Genomic DNA, 22159 nt, shown 5'->3' with positions numbered 1-22159 from the left:
AAAATATGAATTTTTTCTTAATTTTCATTGTAGGTATTTGAACAATTCTGTAATATTCCGTAAATTCTTCCTCGTTTCAAAATAAAATCTTTTCTCTCATATGCGAAATAGTGGAAAATTCATAATTTGAAAGCATCAACCTTTAATATTCAAATTTTTACTGTCGTAAAATATAATATTCATGTTAACCATATCTAAAATCAATAAAACTTTAAAATTTATTATACTTGTACTTCAATATTATAAAAAAAATTCAAATTCAGACAGCAATGTGAAGGAAAAAAACAGCAATGTGAAGGGCCAATTCTTGTAATAGATTTGATAAAGAAACAGAAGAGTTTATTATATTTTGTAAAATAATAGATACTTTAAGATTTTTTTCCAAGTAAAGCACGTATGTATAAATAAAGTTATTTTGCCCGGTATTCTATATGCATTAGAATGTGAAAATGAAAAATGAAAACAAATCATAAGCAAGTCCTGCCATGGAAAAATTTTTAATACAAATAAGAAAATAATAAATTATTCTTTCTTAAACTTTTTAACATTGCTAGTTTAAGTATATAGAACCAGATTGATCTTATATTAACCCAATATGACCTAATTCGGATTTTTTTTTTGTTCTCCTACTCAATAAATGAATTTCAATGCTTTTAATGTTGGAAACAAGTGAATGAATTTCAATGTTATTGCCACTATTGTCGTATTGGAAGAAGAGAAACATAATTAACGCTTTAAATTTCAGATTTACTTAACAATTTACAGAAACTCAATAGAAATAAAATAGCTAATACACGTCGAATCACATAATCTTAGCCGCTAATCTAAAACAAAAAAATTTTGTGGCTCATAGGAACCTATTTTTATTTTATTATTTAATTTGTTGAATAGTTTCAAAGTGGACTCGGAGTGGTCAGTCTGCCCCTTAAAGATAAATTGGGAAATTAATTTGTTTTAATATTAACAATTTTTTAATATAATATTTTTTATGAGTACCGTAACTAATTTTCCCTTATGATTTATTTATATTTTTAGATATTATGCTCGGTGATAATGATGACAATATTTATGATGCAACATCAGCAGCTAGTAGTAATTCATTACGATGGTCTACAATAGGAAAAAATCATTTAGAAATTTGGCAAAAACGGATAATTACAAAAACAAATTTATTTGGAATTTTCATAATAACAGAAACTTTATTAAAACTTTTAATGTCATCAATTTCATTATCATCATTACAATTAAAATCATTATCAACTTCATTTATAAAATTTTCAACAATTACCTCTTCATCAGCTAAAAGGATATCTAAAGAAGTTTTTTTATTTCTGTCATTATTAAATTTAATATATTTAAGAAAGTTTCTAAATAAGTTAGCGGAACAATTTATAAGAAGAGGAATTTTGTTATTTATTGTTCAAGGAATAATTGTAATTCTTTGACAAATTTGAATTATTTTACCTTAATATACAATTGCATATACATAAATATATATGTATATATAATAAATGGATAGATTTATATAAATAGAATAATTGTATAATATTAATACTTACTTACATAATTACAAACATACATATAACATATAAATTGTCAGATATATTAACATAATTATTAAAATGCATGAATTAATATTTATATACATATATTATTATTATTATTAGGTATATACATATAAATTAAACTGTTATATTAAATTATAGTAAAAATAAAAAGTATTCTGGCAAGTTTAAGTTTTCATATATTAGCTATATATATAAATAAAAATATTGATATTTTATGTATAAATATAGGAAATTTATTAGGAATAGTAAATAAAAAGTTTGAAAATAAATTATTTCAAACTTTTCATAAATTTTATTATTTTATTAAATTAAAAGTAGTTATAATTAAAATTATTTATAATATAAATATATATACCTATATATATATATATATATTTATTTAATATATGTATATTTATTTATTTTTTACTTTTAAGTGAATTCAATTTAATTTCTTAGCTCGATTCTGTAAAAGTTTATTCTAAAATTCTATTAAAAAAATCTTTAATTTAATATTTGAATGGTTTATTTTGAAAGTGGCCTAAGTTCATTCTAATTAAAAATAAGATATTGCTCCCAAACGTTTTGAGGCAACCAAAAATTCCATTAATTGGTTATTTGCTTCATGGTATATTTATTTTTCTACTTGGAATAATAATTTTTCCATATACAATATATGAACATACATAGGTACTTACATGATTTCGCAATATCTTCCAGTCATCTTTCCACCAGTATACCGAATACTGTTCTTTAGTGACAGTCCAGCTATTTTTGGTCGCTTTTCATCTTTAACTCCGTTTTCTCTTTCCTCCTGTTAATTTTTTTTGTAGATCAGCTCCAATAATTTTAATTTTCTTTTTATAAAAATAATTTTTCATAAGAAAATGATCACATCCACTCTCCACAATATAAATAAAACTGGTAAATGACAGTTTGCAGTGATTATTTCTGCACAAATATTTCCTTTTATTGCTACTAACTGTTACTTATTGACAAGATTTTTGTAGAGTAGTACTCAGCTGCTATTCAAATGCAGTAGAGTGAGAAAAAACAACAATTTTTATTGCAATTTACAGAAAATATTAGACCCATTTCAATCTATTTTAGAATAGACTTACAAGGTTATTTCGAATTTATTTTTATTTCCTTATAATTTTTTGAAAAAAAAAAAATACAATATTTAGAATACTTAATATTAATATTAGATAAATTAATATTCAAAAAAACCATACATACATAGTTTAATTAGAACTCATAAAATACGTATACAAAAATATTATATATAATATATATATATATATATATATATATATATAATGTTAAACAATATTTAATATTAAGCTTAACATGAGACTGTTCATATATTATAACATTGTATTAATAAATTCATTTAAAATGTCAAATAATTTATTATTATATTAATTGAAATAATTTATAAAAATTATAATGAAATTTGTATAATATTTAAACAGAATATATTATTATAATTTCTGTACAAAATTTTGTTGAAAAAATTATAATATATAAAATATATTAAAACTGACATAAAAAGTTTTTGGGCAAAAGCTAATAACAGTTTGACATAAAGTTATATGTATCAAATTAAATTTTTAAATTACTGTGAATTGCGGGCCTACATAAAATTGTATTCTTTAGCGCCGTTCTCTTCTACAACGCATTTCACTTGTTTCATATTATGTTATATGAATACAATTTTGAGGTTTACATCAAATTCTAAACTGAAAATACATGCTAGAGATAAAAACAGCGTTGCCAGAATTCATGTGTATATAAAGGCCCATATTTTAGATTTCAACAACTTATGTACTTAATTTATATTTTAAATTTTCAAAGTGGAAAATAAATAGTATAGAAAAATATTTGTGTACAAGTTTCATAATATAAAATTAAAAATTGTATTGTATAAAATAAATAATAATTAAAAATAAAATTAATATTAAAAATTACAATTAAAAAAATTATAGAAATTGTACAAAAACAGTGCTTTTATTTTAAAATCTTATATATAAAAATAATTTAATTGAAATAAAAATAATTATTCATGTAAAATATAAAGCAAAAAACTTTTTGGAAAAAATAAAATAGAATTATTTAAAATGTTTGGAAATTTTATGAAAAATTAAAATATATAAAATTAATTAATTAATTATAATCAATAATAAATTTGTGCTTAATGAAAATTTTCTTAACAAAAATATTATGAAAAATAAATATCATAAAAAATGTAGACTTAATTATTAATATTAAAAATAAAATGAATAATATTGTAAATTTATATATAATTAAATAATTATTATTATAGATAAAACTTAAATTATAAAACAAAAAAATTAAAGTTACAATAAAAATGAAAATATGTTTGAAAACTGAATACAATTTGAAATAATTTTCGTTTTTCATTTAAAATTTTTTTAAATAATTTTTCGCAATAATCAACAAAATTTTAAATTTTGTTTTTTGACAAAATTTATATGCTTACGTCAGAAAATTGGAACTCATTGCGTCTTGTACTGCTATCTTTGTTGTTTCCTTTTATTATTCGTTTGCGAGTAGACTTGCAGATGTCAACGATTTGTTAAAATAATGTCAAATGAGTGCGAATTATATTTTATGAATCGGGTGGCACAATTTTTTACCGAATAGGCTAACAAATGAGCAAAATGGCATGCTACTTGCACTTTTACTTGCACTCATTAATGTAAACATAAATATCATATTTTGTCGTTGCAATTTAAATTTTTCCTTTTTTTATAATACACACGTATAAAATTTTAATTTTGGTTTGTGTCTAAACTTTTTCCAAAGCTTTATATACATATGGAAGTATATATTGTTTAAAATAGTAAAAAATCTGTTATACAACAAAAGCTTTTGTTGTATAACAATTTTAAATTAAGGATAAAATTTTTTACCAAAAATTTTATGTACGTTTTTCTTTTTATTTTTATATTTGTGCTTTAATTTGCATTTCGGCAAAATATGAATTTAATTATAAAATTTACAGGAATATTAGAATGCAATGTAATGTTTTCTCACCAGATGGCTTAAAAAAGTGCATTAAGGTTAAAAGAGAAATAAATTTCCTTTTTGTTGTATAGGTATGAAAATATTTCGTTTTAATTTTATTAAATTTTGAGTGCAACCCATATAAAATTTTTTAAATAAAAATATTATTGGAATAGTTTTAATAATTTTTTATGAATATGAAAATGTTACAGGCTATCGCATTAATCATCTTATACAATACGTAACATAAAATATGTAAGTGGAAGTTAAGAAAATTCTAGAGAAATTTTAATTTTGAAAAGAATATTAATACCATAAGACTGTGGAGAAATTTGGTGTAAAACGAGCTAAAGACCAAAACAATAACATCGGATATGTTTCAATGTTATGGAAATTATAAGAAACTATTAAGTACAAACAAGAAATTTTTAAAACACAAAATCCAATTTTATAAATTTTACTGTGTTTTCATCAATTTAAATGCCATGGTAAAAGCCAATTTTTGGGTAAAGTATAATTAAAAAAATTCTAATTTTCATTTAGTGTACATATTAAATGTCTCCTTTATTTTAGGCAACTTTATGCTGATCTTACAAAATGGAGAACGTTTTTAAACTTAATTGTAAAACAATGTGACAAAACTGTATCTGTTCCAGATAATTTGTATAACCCGAAGAGTATTTTGATTTCCTGCCTTAGCCGATTCAATTGTTTTTTTAACTGCTTATAGTTAAATCAATTAAAGAGAAGGAAGTATACCTAGTATGTAATATGTGCATCTAGCCTATGCTAACGGATTTAATTAACATAAAGCTGATCGATGATAATATTATTATTAAAGAGTACACTTCTCATATAAAAAAACAAAATTATTCAAATTGTTAAAATGTTCAATTTTATTAATTAAATTTTCATTATTATTTTTGCGCTACTACAACATACTTCGCATACTAGTACATTTATGTTAAATCATTTTATAAAACATACATACCTTATTGTATATATATATATATAATAATTTAATTTTACTTAATTTAAGTTACTTTTATCATAATTTAATTAACAATACATATATAAAATAAATATTTTTGTTTTAATTGAACTCATTTCAATTACACAAATGGAATTCATAGTTTTTTTTTTTTTTTTTAAATTCATTTTTACCTTCCAATAAATAATATTTTATTTTATTTTATGTATATATTTTTGAAAAAAAAAAATTAAAAAATTTATTAAACTTAATTAAAAATCGTATTCTTAATTATCAGTAAATTTCAATATATCTACATTGTATGCATTTTAATATTTACAATTTATTATATAAGGTAAAAATATTAAAAAATAACAATAATTATTAAATGCGAAATTGTTAAAATAAAAAATAATAAAATTGCTTAAAAGTAAATAATTCTATATAGCTATGGTTATTATTATTTAACCTGGAACAATAAATTTTGTGTCATAATTATTAATAATCTTTCACAAAAAAGAAAAATTCATTTTCGTTTTTAAATTTATTAAATTGGTTTACCTATATTGTATACGCGTGCATTTTTCATTTCCAATAAAAATAAAAACAAAAAAAAATAAATAATAATTATTCAACACTTAATAATCGAAAAATTAATCGTCGAATAAAAAATGAAATTTTCGTTTTTATTTCAATAAAATAAAATAATCATTTTTATGAAAGAGAAAAATTAAAAAATAAAAGTGAAACCTAGTAAATTTTTTATTTTTGTTTCCATATTTTTATTTATTCGATTAAAAAAAGAAAATTCTTTGAAAAACAAAAGTAAAAAAAAAATAAAAATTTAAATAGAGTTTTTTTTATTTTTTTTTTATTATTTTAATAAACTATGAATATTGTTATATGAATTCCATTAAAAAAAAAATAAATTTTCAATGTTGTTCCCTTTTATTATAAAAATAAACTCTTATACATAATAATAATGTAAGTATAACAATTCAATAAAAATCTGTGATCAATTAAAATAACCTGAAAATTCAGTACAAGGTTACATAAAATTCTATTATATACAATACATACATATATAGTTTATTGAAACAAAGGAAAAATTAATAAAAATGTAATACACATGATGTACATATACACATATATTTTGCTCCTGTATGCAAATATATTATTTTATATAGTATTTTATATTTTTGTATTATAGTGTTTTTCATTAAGGATACAAAAAAGAAATGTATAAGACATTGAAGCCATAAAAATATTTCGATGATTGATGAATTTGAAATTTAATTTACAATATTAACATAAATACTTACTGTAATTCTGACTCAAACTCTTTTCGTTGCATTTTAATATCTAAATAGAAGTAAGTCAAAAAGAGTCAAAAACAGCAGCCATATAATCATCTAAGACGAAGAATATAATCGGTGTTCGAATATAATTGATTAAGGAATTTTTGAAATTAAAAAATTTGAAATTAATTTCAAAGTTCTTATTTGAAAATATGTTCAACAAAACTCCTACACAAAAAAGGTACGGGACATGGAATATTTTGGTGTCATATTCGTTTGATTCGATAAGATTCCGGAAAACTTTTGGGCATATCATATTTTATTGATTTAAATTGTTGACAAATTTTTAAGAGAAATCTTATAACAGGAATCATAATAAAAATTCTTTTATATAGTAAAATTTCCTCCAACATCTATTCATAATTAAAGTCGCTCCAGAACAAGAATCTTTCTTCTATAACAGAATTATTTCATATATATTTCTAAAAAAATTTACGAAAACTGTGAATATTGAAAATTGAAAAAATTAATATGGCTTTAAGTTCAATAAATTATAAGATTTTCTTTGAACAACTCTATAGTTAAATTGCGTAGGTGCAATATGCATATTAATTTACATATACATATAGATATATATAATATACATATGTACATCACATTCATTCAAATGTGAATATTAATACATAAAACAAAGAAAACTTATGATATATTGCAAGCATTTCATGTATACATGCATATATTCAAATATTATACAATGCACAATTGGTTATGATTTTTTTAAATTGATTGCAAAAATTTATTTCATGTTTTTTTTTTTTTTTTTGCAAAATTGTTACTAAGAATCCTTAAAATACATAAAATACTTATGTGTGTAGATATGTGATATTATTGTATTTATGTAAATATGTAAAAATATTCTATAAAACAATTTAAATTGTTGTAAACTTTTGATTTATTTGATAGCATATTTTTATTATACTCGTATTACATTTAGAAATCAAAAATTATTAATAATATTTTGTATTAGTCGTGTTTTTGGGTTCACATGTTGTAATACTTATAGGCGAACTAACTTATGTTCTTAATTATGTATGTATATACGTGTAATTCTTCTTTTATTCAGAAGAGTCACACGTATTTAAGAAAGTATTTATTTTTAAGAATTCAGTAAATTATTAATTATAATTAATGATATTATTCTATTAGAATATGTACATAAGTACATATATTTTTTAATTCTTGCTTCAATTAGTTTAGGGTTCCATAGTAGGCTTGTACAGCAAGAGTAACAGTGCACCGCAACCGTATATAACGATCTATTGCGACCACGTATAAGGATCTATGGAACTCAAGCATCCTGTCAGACAATTATACAATTTCAAATTTAATTTATTTATATGTAATCCAATTCATTATTAAGCCGAATTTTGGGAGATTCATTTATGATAAATCAATATTAAAAATCATTTTATTACTATATGAGACTCAAGGCGATGCTATCCTTACATAAATCATATAAAATAAATTGATTTAATTTTCTTACATAATTTTTTTATGACAGGAAATATGAGGTTTATCATTTCTAAATTAAAAATGTGCTGGTTAATAAACCCTTTATTTATTTTTAGATTGTACACGTATTGATTTATTAAATAACTTAGTACATATGTACATATTTCCTATTCCATAATTAAATTTTTGATTGACAGTATAGAAAACATTTTGTAAAATATTTTTGTTTTTTCAAATTAAATTCTCTAGGTTAGCAATTTCTCAGTACGTGCGTGTAAATCAAATATCAAAACTCTAAATCTAGTAAATTAGAACGTTTTGGATTTTGTAAATTAATAGAATTTCAAATTACATACATACATACATATATTAAATCTAATAAAATATTAGATTTTTTAGTTTTTAGTTTTTGTGAGTTTTTTAGTTTTGTGTAATAAAATTTTAAAAATAAGGGTTTAGCATGACGGCTAAGGGAAGCATTCAGTAATTTTCTATCAATAATCAACACTCAATTGTATGTAAATGTAATAAGGAACGTTCATGACTTGTCTGCGATCTGCAAAATGAATTAGTTTCCAGACTGTAGCTCTGAAAATGCTCCTCTTCTTCAGAATAGAAATATTTTGGATAATTTCTACAAAATACATTCTTCAAATATTCCGTAACTTTAACGTCAAGCATTCGGAATAACAATTTAACTGTAAAGTAATTGCATTGTGCAAAAATTTGGTTGATTAAACATATTTTTGTACCTGAGTTCAAAAAATGAAATCTAAAAAATGCAAGGTTTATTTTATATTTTAACTTCCTCTTTTTATTCTTTAAAATATTTTTTTTTTTGTTTAAATTTTTCATGTTTTTTATTCCTTCTTTTTTTGTTTTAAATTCATTGTTTTTTATTCTAACAATTTTTTTATTGATTTGCAGTAGTTATTTTTTTTCAATAAAGAAAAAAATATTGTATGTAGGTACCTACATACTCGTAATTTATTGTTCTTAAAATTTGTAGATTTCCAACTAAGGTCCATTGAATTTTTATTTAACATGGCAATTTTTTTGTTGTAAAGTAGTTGTCATTAATTTTTGTATAAGAACTTTGATTTCAATCATTGTTGTTGTAATTAACAATATTAGAGATGATAATAATAGAAATAATTCTTTTGATAGTTGTGGGGATAGTGACACAGACGATGATGATGATGATTTGAAAAATTTTCTTATATTAGAATTTGTATAGGTTCCTCCGTATGATGTATGATGTATTGTTGAATTTGTTGGGTCATCATTACGATAATATGTCTCATCTGTAATAATAGAAAGAGAATAATATGTTTAGAGTAACAAATCAAATATGTGCAATATAAATTAACAATTAAAATAAATTAAATAATCGATGAAGTATCGGTAACTCAGCATACAATTATTTAGTACAAGTCAAAGTTTAATATTGTAATAGAAAATTGAAGAGTCACACGGTTTTCATTTTTGAAAAATACTGATAAATTTTAATTGAATTCTGAATTACATGTGATTTTTTATATATTCGTATTATTTTTAACATTTCTTCTAAATATAAGGTTAATCTCTCATCAGTATTTTTGGTGCTGCCCTTAGGTTTGTTTGATTTATTTTTCATTTTTCAACTGAACATGCAAAATTTATTAAAAAATCATATGTTTATGACGGACAATGTGAACTAAGGTGCAAACACGCAGCAAGAGGAATAATATTTACATAACAAATAAAATATTAAAAGTCTATAATAATTACAATTGCTCTTTATTCCATATTTATGCCAAAAATCTTATTGAATTAATCCCTTTCAGAAAATTGTTAATAATTATACATTGAAAAAATGTTCATTAAATTAAATTACTTAAGTGACTAAGTGATGTCTTTCAATTAAATTTGAAAATAATTGTTAAGACAAATATTCTACTTTCATTAATTTTGATTTTCAGAATTAAAATTCTTAATAATATGCAAGTACATATTATAATAATTTATTATTGTATATTATAAATTAAAGCAAGAATCCATTAATTTAACTTTAAATTACTTAAGGAACACAATAACGACCTTGAATTCCCCAAAAAAAAACAAACATATTCCATAAAATATTCTCTAATAAAATCTTAAATAATATTGTGTAAGGTTCTTAATTCTTTTATTTCAATAATTTTTCTCAATATTTACGTTAAAATTTCTTTTATTCTGTCACATTTAATTTCTTCGAGTATATGATATTAATATTAATGATGAAAGAATACAGAACAATTCACTTTAAAAAGAAGACTTTGATGATTTAAATGGAAAAAAAATGTTCCTAAAATTGAATTCATTTATTATAATATTTGTGTAAAACTATAAAAGAATCCTTAAAATATCTTGAATGTAAAATTGTAATAACATATTTTGTTAAATTTGTTAGGTGAAACGAAAAGAAAATTATCACATAATGACGACAATATTATAAAAAAAAAAATGAAGCCTTTCCCCCATTCCTTTAGCACTCTTTAACCATTCAATTGTTTTTTTTTTCTTTGCTAAACGCACTATATACAAAATCCTTATAAATGTCATATTAAACTACATACTCAAGCATATACATGCGTTTATATGTATAATAAAAATGTGTGTATATCTTTCATTTTCGTTGATCCCTAAAGCACTGTAAATCCCACAAAAAATTGCTTTGTCATCAGATTATGTAATACTTCTTGATCCTTGCTAATAATAAAGAAATTTGTTTCATTTTTTACTTGCTGTATTTTTTTTTATCGAACTAAAAATAAAAAAAAAAAGAAAAATTATTTTAAGTCTTTATTTTTTTTTTGTGTTTTTTTTGTTCCATCGCATAAATTGCATCAAGTATGGATACAAAAACAAAATCTTTAAGAATAAAAAATAATTCTGGGATTTTCTTTTTTTTTTATTATTATTTTAGGAAGAAATTTCAACAAATTCATAAACGTTGAGTAATAAATTTTATATGGATGGGAATTTTCAAATCTAAGTGAGTACATACATGAATTTAAGTGATACTGGTGACCCAAAGCATTATCCAGAATAAAAATAATAAAAGAAAAACCTATATTATGATGTAAGTAGTAGTAGCAGTAGGTATTTATGAATTTCCCAAAAGGAAAATCCTTAGGGAGTCTTCAATAAAATAAAAATTTTTTAACTTCTGTTAATGGCAATAACCTGAATATCATTTCAACAAAAAAATCATCATCAGCCCATTTTCCCTTAAAAAAGAAAAAAAAAAGATGAAAAAAAAAACGAGTACCGAAACTTTAATTTTAAATGTATTGTGTACTTGCAAGCAGACGACACACTAGAAATAAAATTAAATGCCTTTTTTGTACAAAATACTTTTAAAAGGATTACTTCTTTCGAAGTAGAGAAAAAATTTGGAGAAAAAAAAATTTAAGAAGGTTTACGAATATTAGGGATTATGACGATTTGAAAAGAAAAATTCGTATTTAATATTTAATATCCTATTAACTTCGTTTTTACATAATATATTATGTACTGCATATTGCACATTCATGCCTTACTATAACATAAAGTCGGAAAATGTTATGCATATTGTATGGACCCACTCACTCTAGTATAATAATAAATTTTAATTTTGACTAGTTTGAATGCAATATCTAGATTCTAGGACATTTTTAATTCGTAAAATTAAATTAGGAGCAAAAAATAACTACATAGTCTTAAGATGAAGATCTGTTTAAGATATTCCTCCGGAGGGAGTAAAATTGCACGAAAACTTTTAAAACAGGACACGAGCCTTAACATAAGTAAATACGAATCTCTAAATTCTACAACGCAGAAACATGGTCTTAAAATCACTTTCACTTTCTATTCTAATAATTTGGATTTAAAATTTCGATATCTTCATCAATATTCACAATAGCTTAAATATTCCTTTCTTGTTTTTACATAAACTTCATGATACTCGTATGTTAACGTATTAAATACGTTGATTTTGATTTTAGATGAAATATACTCGACTATGTGCCCTTCTGTATTTATTTACTTTGCTTCATACATATTTACATCAAAAACTTATGAATATTTTATATGCTTATTAATAATGTAAGATGTACTTTACATGAAAAATACAAAAAAAAATTTTTTTTTAACGGATAAAAGGATATTAGAGGAAATTTTAAATTTTTTTTATTTTCATATTACCCAATAGAGAGAGAAATAATTTTTAAAAGATAAAATTTAAAAAGTTTTCAAAAAAATCAATTGATTATTCAAGAGTCAAAATGAGCAGAGTGTTAAAAAGAAAAACATTTTTTATTTATTTTGTGCCCAAAATTAAAATGGAATAGAAAATTATATGATTTTATCAATATTTGAATAAAACAAAGAAGATTAGAAAGTTAAAGAATTTAAGCAAAGCTTTCAAATATCGAGGTATATCTAGAATCAAATGGTACTAATTGATTCGTGAGTATGTCAATAATTAAATTTAAGTATAAATTAATTTATCATGAATTCTTAGTGTAATCATTGCTCTATAGGATAGTTCAAAACAATTTTTCTTATAAGACAAGCTCAAGATTATTCCAATTATTAGAGTATCTGAACAGAGTCGCTTTTTGTCAATATTTCATTCAAATTCATTTTGATTAGTTTTGAATATTTTATAAGTTGTTTTCATTATTCACTTCAGAATTTTCATTCAAATCAGGCAAATATACGCCACAAACATCTTGAGGATTTTGGATTTTGGGCTGATTTCCAATTGTGTACACCTAAAATATGAAAATTTTTAATATTTTATCAATTCTCTTAATACTCAAATTATTGGGGCATAATATGTATCCTTGTAATTTTTATTATAAAATTTACTGCATTAATCCTTTAGTTCTCTTATAGCTTACAATTGTATAATAATATTGGTATTTTTCTCTTCAACAAATCAAACAACAAACCTTTTGAATTCCAAAGATTTGAAATTTGTTGAAAATTTTCCAAATCATCTGATGATGAAAATGTTAAATCATCTAGAATTGTATATGATTTATGTTTTCTTCGATTTTTCAATTTATTTCGTCTATTGTGATCTGAAAAAATAAAATATAATATATGAAAAATTGATGAATGAACCCTTTTTTTCTACTTTTAAATTTAAAAAATTTAAAGAATTGAAAAGTTGACCTTATAGCGTTTCTTTTTTTTTTTAGTATTTATAGTAAAAAAACAGAAAAATTCAAAGTTTTCTTAGAAAAAGAAAAAAAAATTAAAAGTTGAGAAAAACTTCATAAAAATTTTAAGCCATTGAAAAGAACAAGAAGATTTTTGTGTAAGCAAAAAAAAAAGTAGCTGAAAAACGTGTTAAAAAAAAGTAAATCAAACTTCAAGGATTTTTCAACGCGTTTCTTAATAAAAAAATGTTAGCAAGGATCTTATTTTCTTGGCTTCTTTCAAATTCAAAATTTAAAAAAACTTTTTATTTTTTAAAATTTAAATTGTGTTAAATAACAAGGATTAAATTGTTCGATGCAGTTCTTGTAAATTTTTAAATTTGCTTACGTTTATTGCCATTCCATACTTCCAATCTAATTTTGCATTTAATGGATAATAGAAACGAGAGCTAACTATGTTGAGAATAAGAAAAGTAGAGGAGGGAAAATTGAGTGACTGCCTTAATTTTAGCTCGTTCATTGAACAAATATTTTTATTTAAAGTTCGCACGAGCTCCTGAAAAACCCTCATTTATCAAATTCAATTGAAATATTTTTATGTTATTCCTTTAGTTTGGTTTATTTTAGATATTAGCAAAGGCTCCTAGTGATACCCTATAAAATTTTTAATGGAAAATATGTAAAACTAAAAAAATTCATAATGTAAAATACTTTCATGTTTAAAAAAAAAAAACAACAAAACAAAGTTGTCTCATTCGAATCAATTAAAACAGGGCTATTATAATTCCATAAAACTGCATAACATTTTTCATTTGTTGATTTCACTGTCTATGTTCTCCTATTCAGTAGTAATTTACTAAAAGAATAGAAAAGTAAATTTATTTTACCTACTGTTTGAATCCTACTATAAAAATAAAATGTTCGTGAACAAGAATATTAAAAATTCCAAACATTTTCAGAATAACAGAGCTGTTTTTATTATTAACATCAACTATATATGTACATATATAAACTAGGTCTAAGATTCTAATAGTAAATAGAAGAATTTTGTTAGTGGAACAATATACAAGCAAAAGAAATGTATAATAAAATGTATGTTTCAAAGATAACTCTTTATTTGCATTGAAAACACTAACTTGTTAAAATGTTCGTGAAATGAAATTTTGTACGAAACTCCAAAATATACACACATGCTGCTACATATGCGTACACATAATATTATATGCACAATTTTTTTGAAAAGGACTCATGACACAACAGTATGGCAAAAAAACAAATAAGGTAAAAAAAAAAAACTTAAAAATATTTTCAAATGAAACAAAATTAAAGAAAAGTTTAATGGGGCAAAGGTAACAGAAAAAAGAAAAACAAAAACTATAAAAAAGTCGGAACATTATAAAAAAAAAATATGTTTTTCACTTTTTTGCCTCTTATTTTATTGGAAAAGTTTCACAACTTTTCTGATAGCTACAATAATAACATAAAAAGGAAGAAAAGCACCAGCAACAACGAGAATAAACGACAATAATGGCAACAATCATAAATTCTTCATAAAAAAAAATAATATTAAGTGGGTATCACGTATAAATCAAAAGGATAATAACTTTTTTTTTTTGTTTAAACTTACTAAAGTCAAAAGTGAGTCATTCAAGAAAAACACGGTATGAAAAAGTCAAAAATAAGTTATAAAATACGAGCAAAGAAGGAATTATTGAAACTAGGATGAAAAAAATAGAATGAGTTATGGGTGGGGCTGAAGAAACAAATAGAGATTTGTTCCTACATCATTGCCTATTTAAAGATTGTATAATTTAGTTTTATAAATAGGGCAAATATTAAGTTTATTCATAATTTGTTTTCAGTTCCTCAACATCGAAACCAAAGAATTGGGGTAAGAAAAATTTTTTAGTTATTTAATACTAATATATTATATTTTTGTCAGGACATTTTTGCAGTAAGCTTTAGACACAATGTTATAATGAGAGCTAAAATGAGCTTCGATTTATGTACTGAGAATAAAAGATGCATCTGAATTATTTACTAACTACAATGATTCCTGTATAATAATGAATCTGTGTGTGCTGGAATATTCATTTTTGACGATGTTTCTTATTCCGAAATTTCAAATGTACATTAAATAATATTGAAATTAGAATGACCATTTTCATACAAAATTAATTATCGTGAAAGCTTTCCATGGCATTCGAAATATTTTCACGTTATCCAATTGAAAATCTTATCAGTTTTCTTATTTTCAACTAAAATTGAATAAAAAAAATATAAAAGAAATATTAGTAATAAAAATAAATGAAAACAACAAATTAGAGCTTCAAAAAATATCATTAGACTAAATCGTGAGGAAAGGCAGACGGGAGAATTAACCTTCATGTAAAGAAAACTTTGCAAAATTTTTATAATTGCATTGTCCAATTCAATATTATTTTTGATAAAAATCAGACAATATTCATCAAAAAAATATTAAAACCTTACAGCAATTTCTGTCAAAATTTAAGGTTTTTCCACCCTTCCCCTACATATTAAATAAAAATTGAATCCTTCGATAATATTAAATTTTATGTAGCTTTAATTGAAATTTAACCTTGTAATAGAAAATTTTCGATTTGAAATTTTTTTCATAGAACGAAAAAAACTCAGGAAATATTTAGGTATTTTCTTCAAAAAAAATTTCCGAGAAAGTTGTAAGAAATATGTATTTCAAATTTAGTTGAATGAAACCTTGGAAAAATTTCTTCAGGATAAAAACCAATCTTCCAAAAATATAATTGGTTACCCTTTTTTATTTTTGTTTTCTCTTTGTAACGAAATTAACCTTTATTGAAAAAATTTCTGTAATTCTATGAATTAATCAAGATCGTTATCAAAAACCTAAGTAGATAATCATAAATACCAAAAAAAAAATATTATTAGGATATTTATGAACAATTTATTTTAATTCAAATTTAAAGAGCACATAAAGTAGAGGAAATTTAATTTTTTCTTGTCGTTCTTATTATTTTTTACCTTTTAGATTTTTGTCCTCTGAATAACGTCCTCCAGTTGACTCAGACTTTCTATTATTTGTTGATGTATGATATGTTGTTAATGGTGAAATGGTCGTTGATGTTGTTGTAGTTATTCTTGGTATGTCTGAAAAAGAAATTTTTGGTATTTTTTTTTTGAAAGGATATAATAAATATATAAGGATATATATATAATGGTTTATGTGCATGAAATATTATTATAATTTTATTATTATTTCAAGGATTATGTCCCTAAATATATTTGAGTTATTTGATTTTGTAAAAACATACATACATGTTCATAAATACCTAATGTTGTGGGTGATGAAATATAAAACTCTTATTGATTTTCTGTTCCAAAATTTAGGTATTTAAAGGTAAATAGAAAATTATACAAAATCAGCTAATCAAGATAAAGAAAGGATGAAGAAAAAAGAATTTAATGTGAAGGTGAACAAAATTCAAAATTTAAAAAAAACTTTTTGTAGAAAAATGAAATATCCGAACTTTATTTTTTAGATGCTTAAAATATTTAAGTAACTAGAAGTTCTAACAATCAAAGAATTTTGGTGAGCTACTACTTATTGCAATGGGAATTTAATTTTTGAAACCTTTAAAACACAAAAAAATGGTTATTATAATATTCCTCATTTGTTTTAACATATTCATAACTGAAATTGCTCCTAAATTACTTTATTCCCATACAAAATCTATTCATCTCTTTTAGCCGGTTCACAAAAGACGATTTTTGAAAATATTTCCCAACATATTGCTTATGCAGTGCTCATTTGTCACGATATCATTGGCTTTATAGTCCATTTTGGAGATTCAAAATCTCACACACAGTTGCTATACCCTTGCTGACAAAATCCGTTTGAAATTTGACTCGATATTTTTTTTAAGGATCAATTTTAGCATTTTTGTAATTCTCTATTTAGTATAGTAATTGCGAAAACGAGCTCATCTAAGAGAAACACATCTTCTAGGCTTTCATCTTCCAATTTTTTGAAAATTTCAAAATAGTGACTAAAAAAAAATTTCTAATTATAGCAATTTCTTAAACAAATGAATGAATTATGACAATAATAAATCTGTTAATAAATTAAAAATTTCTATAAATGATTAATTTTACAATATTTATACTTACTGTAAAGTTTAATTGCTCCGTCTGTATCACCTAATGAATTCTTTGCTAAACATTTATAAGTTACAAAATCATTTTGTTCAACATTTACAATTGTTAATTTCATTATTACTTTATATAATCTTTCATACATTTCGGGAATAAATTTTTCGCCTGAAAAACAAAAAATAAAATCAAATTAAAATACAAAATACTAAAATATATAATGAATATTTAAATAAAGGACAAAAAAAAAATTATTTAAATATTTTTAAATTGAAATTAATCTCATTGCTATTATACAAAACGATTTTAATCCTTCATTTTTATTAAAAAATAAAGTCTTAATGTACACTATATTTATAATAAAATAATTATCCTTGTTTGTATACGAATATTTCTATAGGTATTAGTAAATAATATTCTGAATTTTGTTTTTTTAATTCACAACGTGATAGAATTTTAATACTATATACTAAATCTATCAATCAATTGAATTTTCATTTGAATTTTAATATCATTATCACTGAGTATTTCAAATATAATTTAGGTCTCTCTATTTAGTATTAATTGTATTATATTATTGTAAAGAATACACGCCATGAATACAATTTAGGAATTTATCGCACATAATACAACAGAAAAAAAAAACGTAGGTAAATGAAAATAAAATCAGAAAATAGAAAATCAAATAGAAAAATTGATTCTATTTGATCGAATTGAGTTAATTAACAAAAACAACAATCATTTTCTATTTAATTTGACTAATCTAGTTTTATATATTTACGATACTTAGAATTATATTTTGTTTTTTAATGGTAAATTTAACAAGTTGTACTCGTTATTGAACGTAATAATGAAGTAATCAAAATAAATAAAATTTAAGACTTTTATAGCTTGCAAACTAAATGAGAAATTATGTTTGAATTTTAGAACCATTCATTAGTAAAAACACAAATTCATTAGTAAAAACCCCTACATTAGTAAAAAAACAAAGCATTCGATGGTACTTGGTGAGGATTATTGCTTCAGAAAGTTATGAAATTTGTCTTTTTGGAGAAGAACTAAATCTATTCTTGAAAATCGTTTCTGTAAATTCTCATACAAAGGTAAATTTTCGAGGAGTATTCTCCAGGTGAGTATTGTTGTCTCAAAAAATTATGGCATCATTACTTTTTAGAAAAAAAAAATCAATTCCTGAAATCATCTCTTCGAATTCCCAACTAGCAATAAACTTCCGAGTAGCATACTTTTTATTTTTCAGAATATCATATGAATTTTTTTATTATTACACCCTGTAAAATTTAACAAAGATATTATTTTGTATTTATACCTTACATAAGTGTATATTCAGATGTATTTACATATATAAATAATAGATTTGTTATAAATTTATTAAAAACTGAATAAACCACTAAATAACAAGCTAAAACATACACATACGTACATATATGTAAATTGTAGATGATATTATATATGAATGTATACTGACCTGGAACGATGATTGTGTCATTCTTCATCCAATAGTTAATCGATTTTGGATATGCTTCTGATTGACATTCTAATGTTATTGTTTGACCAACAGCAGCTCCAACTAATTGATTTTGTATCCAAATCATTGGTGGAACTTTTCAAATTGAGAAAAAAAAAACAGAATTAAATTGAATATTTTTTTTTCTATTTAGTTTTATTGTTACATATATTAGTATATATTTGAAAATATATAATGTAAAAATAGGTAATAGTAATTTGCTTTATTCAAAATTATTGTAAGAAAAGATTATCCAATGTATTCCAATTATATATATGTACATATATATATAGGTAATGCGATTCTATTTACTTGTTCTTGTTTGTATTAACCAAAATGATAAAAAAAAAGTAATCGATTATTTTCACAGATACAATATTAATCAATAATACCGATACAAAATTTATAATTAAAAAATAAAATCGAAAAAAAAAATATTGGATTTAAATTAGTTTGATAATAGAATTTTATTTACATTTCATACTTGTGTATACGCACATAAAACATACAGGAATTGTTAGTATTAATGTTTTTGCTTACATGCTCTATATACAAAAGCCTATGTATAACATAATGTTCATACATATTGTAAAATATTCTATTATTAATGCTTATTTTCATTTTCGATTCAGTCTTTTTTTTTTTTGATATTGTTGTGCATAAATTGATCAAAATGATTGAACCATAAAAAAAATCAAACATATATAAATTTTGATAGCTTTTCCCAATTTAATCCTTCCAATGAAATATTTTAAAAGAAGATTAAAGGTATCGAAGTTCGTGAGAATTTTTAATTGAAATGTTATGTAAAATTTGATAATAAATAATTGTATAAGTAAAATTAATAGTAAAAATTGTTAATCTTTGAAGAGGTCGCTGAGTTATTCTTTACATTGAAACATTATGAGTTTTGCAAAGATACTAAAGTGGTAATATTGTAAAAAAATATTGGTACTTTATGATGAGCTTGTTGTGTATGAAGGTATAAGTGTGTTAGTTGATTAAGACTAAAACTTAAAACTAATTAAGTTCTTTGAAAATATCTACGAAATAATATTATTATTCCAATATAAAACAAGAATTATTTAAAAAAAAAAAAATTACTACCACCTTCAAATTACAGCATTGTATCCAATACAGTGTTTTGTTTAGTACAAGAACCGTCAAAAGTAAACTTAATTGTTCTCCGAATTTTTTAAATTCCGATTTCTTTGAAAAATATTAATAAAAATTCTTTTTATACAAATTTATATTACAATTTTTCTAATTTCAGTTGGATCCTAGACATGAAATATACACTTAGGTGCAAACTAAAATAAATACAAGTTGCTTCTACGTTGGAGCATATTTCTTGGAAAAAGCTGCAAAAAGCTCTAAATCAAACTGAAATTAGTAACTTTTCTTTAGATCACATGATTCTCCGGACAGCACGTTGATTTTCTGCGGATTCCAAAATCATTTGACTTGCACGGATTTTTTTTGGCTGTATTCGCGAAATTGCCTTGTTTTTGGATTTAACCACTCGTTTATACAGTAAGAAGTCGAAATATTCCATATATTCGAAACAGATAACAGTCTTTAAAATTTTTAAAATAATGTAATTCAAATCTGATCGAAAATGTGCCGAAAATACGGGTTCCAATCATATTATAATAAGTTTTATACTAGTAGTAAATTAATATCAAAAAGAATATTAATTAGCTTGAATATTATTATGCACATATAAACATGCTTACGTTAAATTATAACGAGTTCAATTTTATGAAATTTATTATGTGTTATATTTTTATATACCTAACCAATTTAAAAAAAAAATTAATTATATGAAAAAAATTTAATATTTCACAAGTATACATACATTATATAAAAATAATATAATGGCACAGGACAATGGTCTGATGTTCAATAATATTTTTAATAATAATAAAATTATAATAATGTGTGCTATATTATGAGCGTATAATAAAATGAAAGTGAATTTTTTTTTAATTACATTCCACAAAATTACTTTGTTAAAACTTTTATTATTATTGAATTTTTTAATTTTTTACATTTAATGTACTCTCTACAATATGTTTTTATGTATGTGTTGATATTGTTTTAATGGAAATTGTATAATATGTGCATTTTGTATAACTATATAAGAATAAAGCAACTGTTATACTTAGTATTAGCATTGTATGAATGCACTTTTCTTTAATTATTTTTTTTTTTGTTAAAAATTTTCTTTCGTTTATTTTGATTTTTTTTTTTCTTAAATTTTCGAAATTCAATTTAATTTCATTAATGTGTTAATTTCATTTTAATGTCGCATTGTATATCGTTTATATTGTGATAATTAAAATGTTCTTTTTCTTTGCAAAAATTATATAGGGGAAAAAAGGAAGTTGATACGAACAAGAACACAATAATCGTTATCATTACCGTTAATTCAATAATTCTACAAAAATTTGATACAATCGAAATTTTCCAAGTACAAGTTTATACTAAGGGACGTGTAAAAGTAGAGAAGCGTCGTTTTGGAAATGTTTTTTTAAATATTATTGTATAAGCACTGTATTCAAACTTGTTCTCTTAATACCATTTTGACTTCAGATATTATTATGATCAAAGAACTTGTTGTATGCTTTTAACAAATTAAAATTGTATTGCTTGCGTGATACAAACCTAAACTTGACTCTCGTCCCAATTATTAAATTTTTAGAGATATCGAATAAAATAGTTAAAATTTGTTTGATAAAGATTCCGAATAGTGAGTAAAATCAAATCAAACTGTATGATTTTTAATTGTATATGTGATATAGACACACAAATTTGTTTTTCGTGAAATTAGCTTTCGTAATTCATTTTTAATGAGAATTAGATAAAGTTTTATTTTTTTGAACAAACGCTTCCATATCACGACTTCATTCATTTTTTTTTCTGAATCAAACAAAATGCGTGAACAATGTTCGATG

At 22.6% G+C, this 22159-nt stretch overlaps 2 protein-coding genes across 2 annotated transcripts in view; one reads left to right on the top strand and one right to left on the bottom strand.

The window, feature by feature from the left end:
• Positions 1 to 3136, top strand: part of LOC129616463 (limbic system-associated membrane protein) — a 45161-nt gene extending 42025 nt beyond the window's left edge. Inside the window, exons 11-12 of the mRNA XM_055532105.1 lie at positions 1036 to 1408; positions 3103 to 3136. Of these exons, the coding sequence (XP_055388080.1) occupies positions 1036 to 1408; positions 3103 to 3136 (407 nt within the window). The remainder of the gene's footprint in view (positions 1 to 1035; positions 1409 to 3102) is intronic.
• Positions 3137 to 9296: 6160 nt separating this feature from the next.
• The window catches only part of LOC129615779 (neurotrimin-like), a 31879-nt gene continuing 19016 nt past the window's right edge, over positions 9297 to 22159 (bottom strand). The window contains exons 7-11 of the mRNA XM_055531148.1: positions 19164 to 19298; positions 17696 to 17845; positions 16550 to 16675; positions 13316 to 13447; positions 9297 to 9661 (exon numbers count right to left, since the gene is read on the bottom strand). Of these exons, the coding sequence (XP_055387123.1) occupies positions 9393 to 9661; positions 13316 to 13447; positions 16550 to 16675; positions 17696 to 17845; positions 19164 to 19298 (812 nt within the window). The 3' untranslated portion in view covers positions 9297 to 9392. The remainder of the gene's footprint in view (positions 9662 to 13315; positions 13448 to 16549; positions 16676 to 17695; positions 17846 to 19163; positions 19299 to 22159) is intronic.

Source organism: Condylostylus longicornis, unplaced genomic scaffold (assembly GCF_029603195.1).
Source record: "Condylostylus longicornis isolate FDR11 unplaced genomic scaffold, ASM2960319v2 ptg000005l, whole genome shotgun sequence".
In the NCBI taxonomy this organism is placed as follows: domain Eukaryota; kingdom Metazoa; phylum Arthropoda; class Insecta; order Diptera; family Dolichopodidae; genus Condylostylus; species Condylostylus longicornis.
The sequence above is the reverse complement of the archived record's forward strand: the minus strand, read 5'-3'. Positions and strand labels throughout refer to the sequence as shown.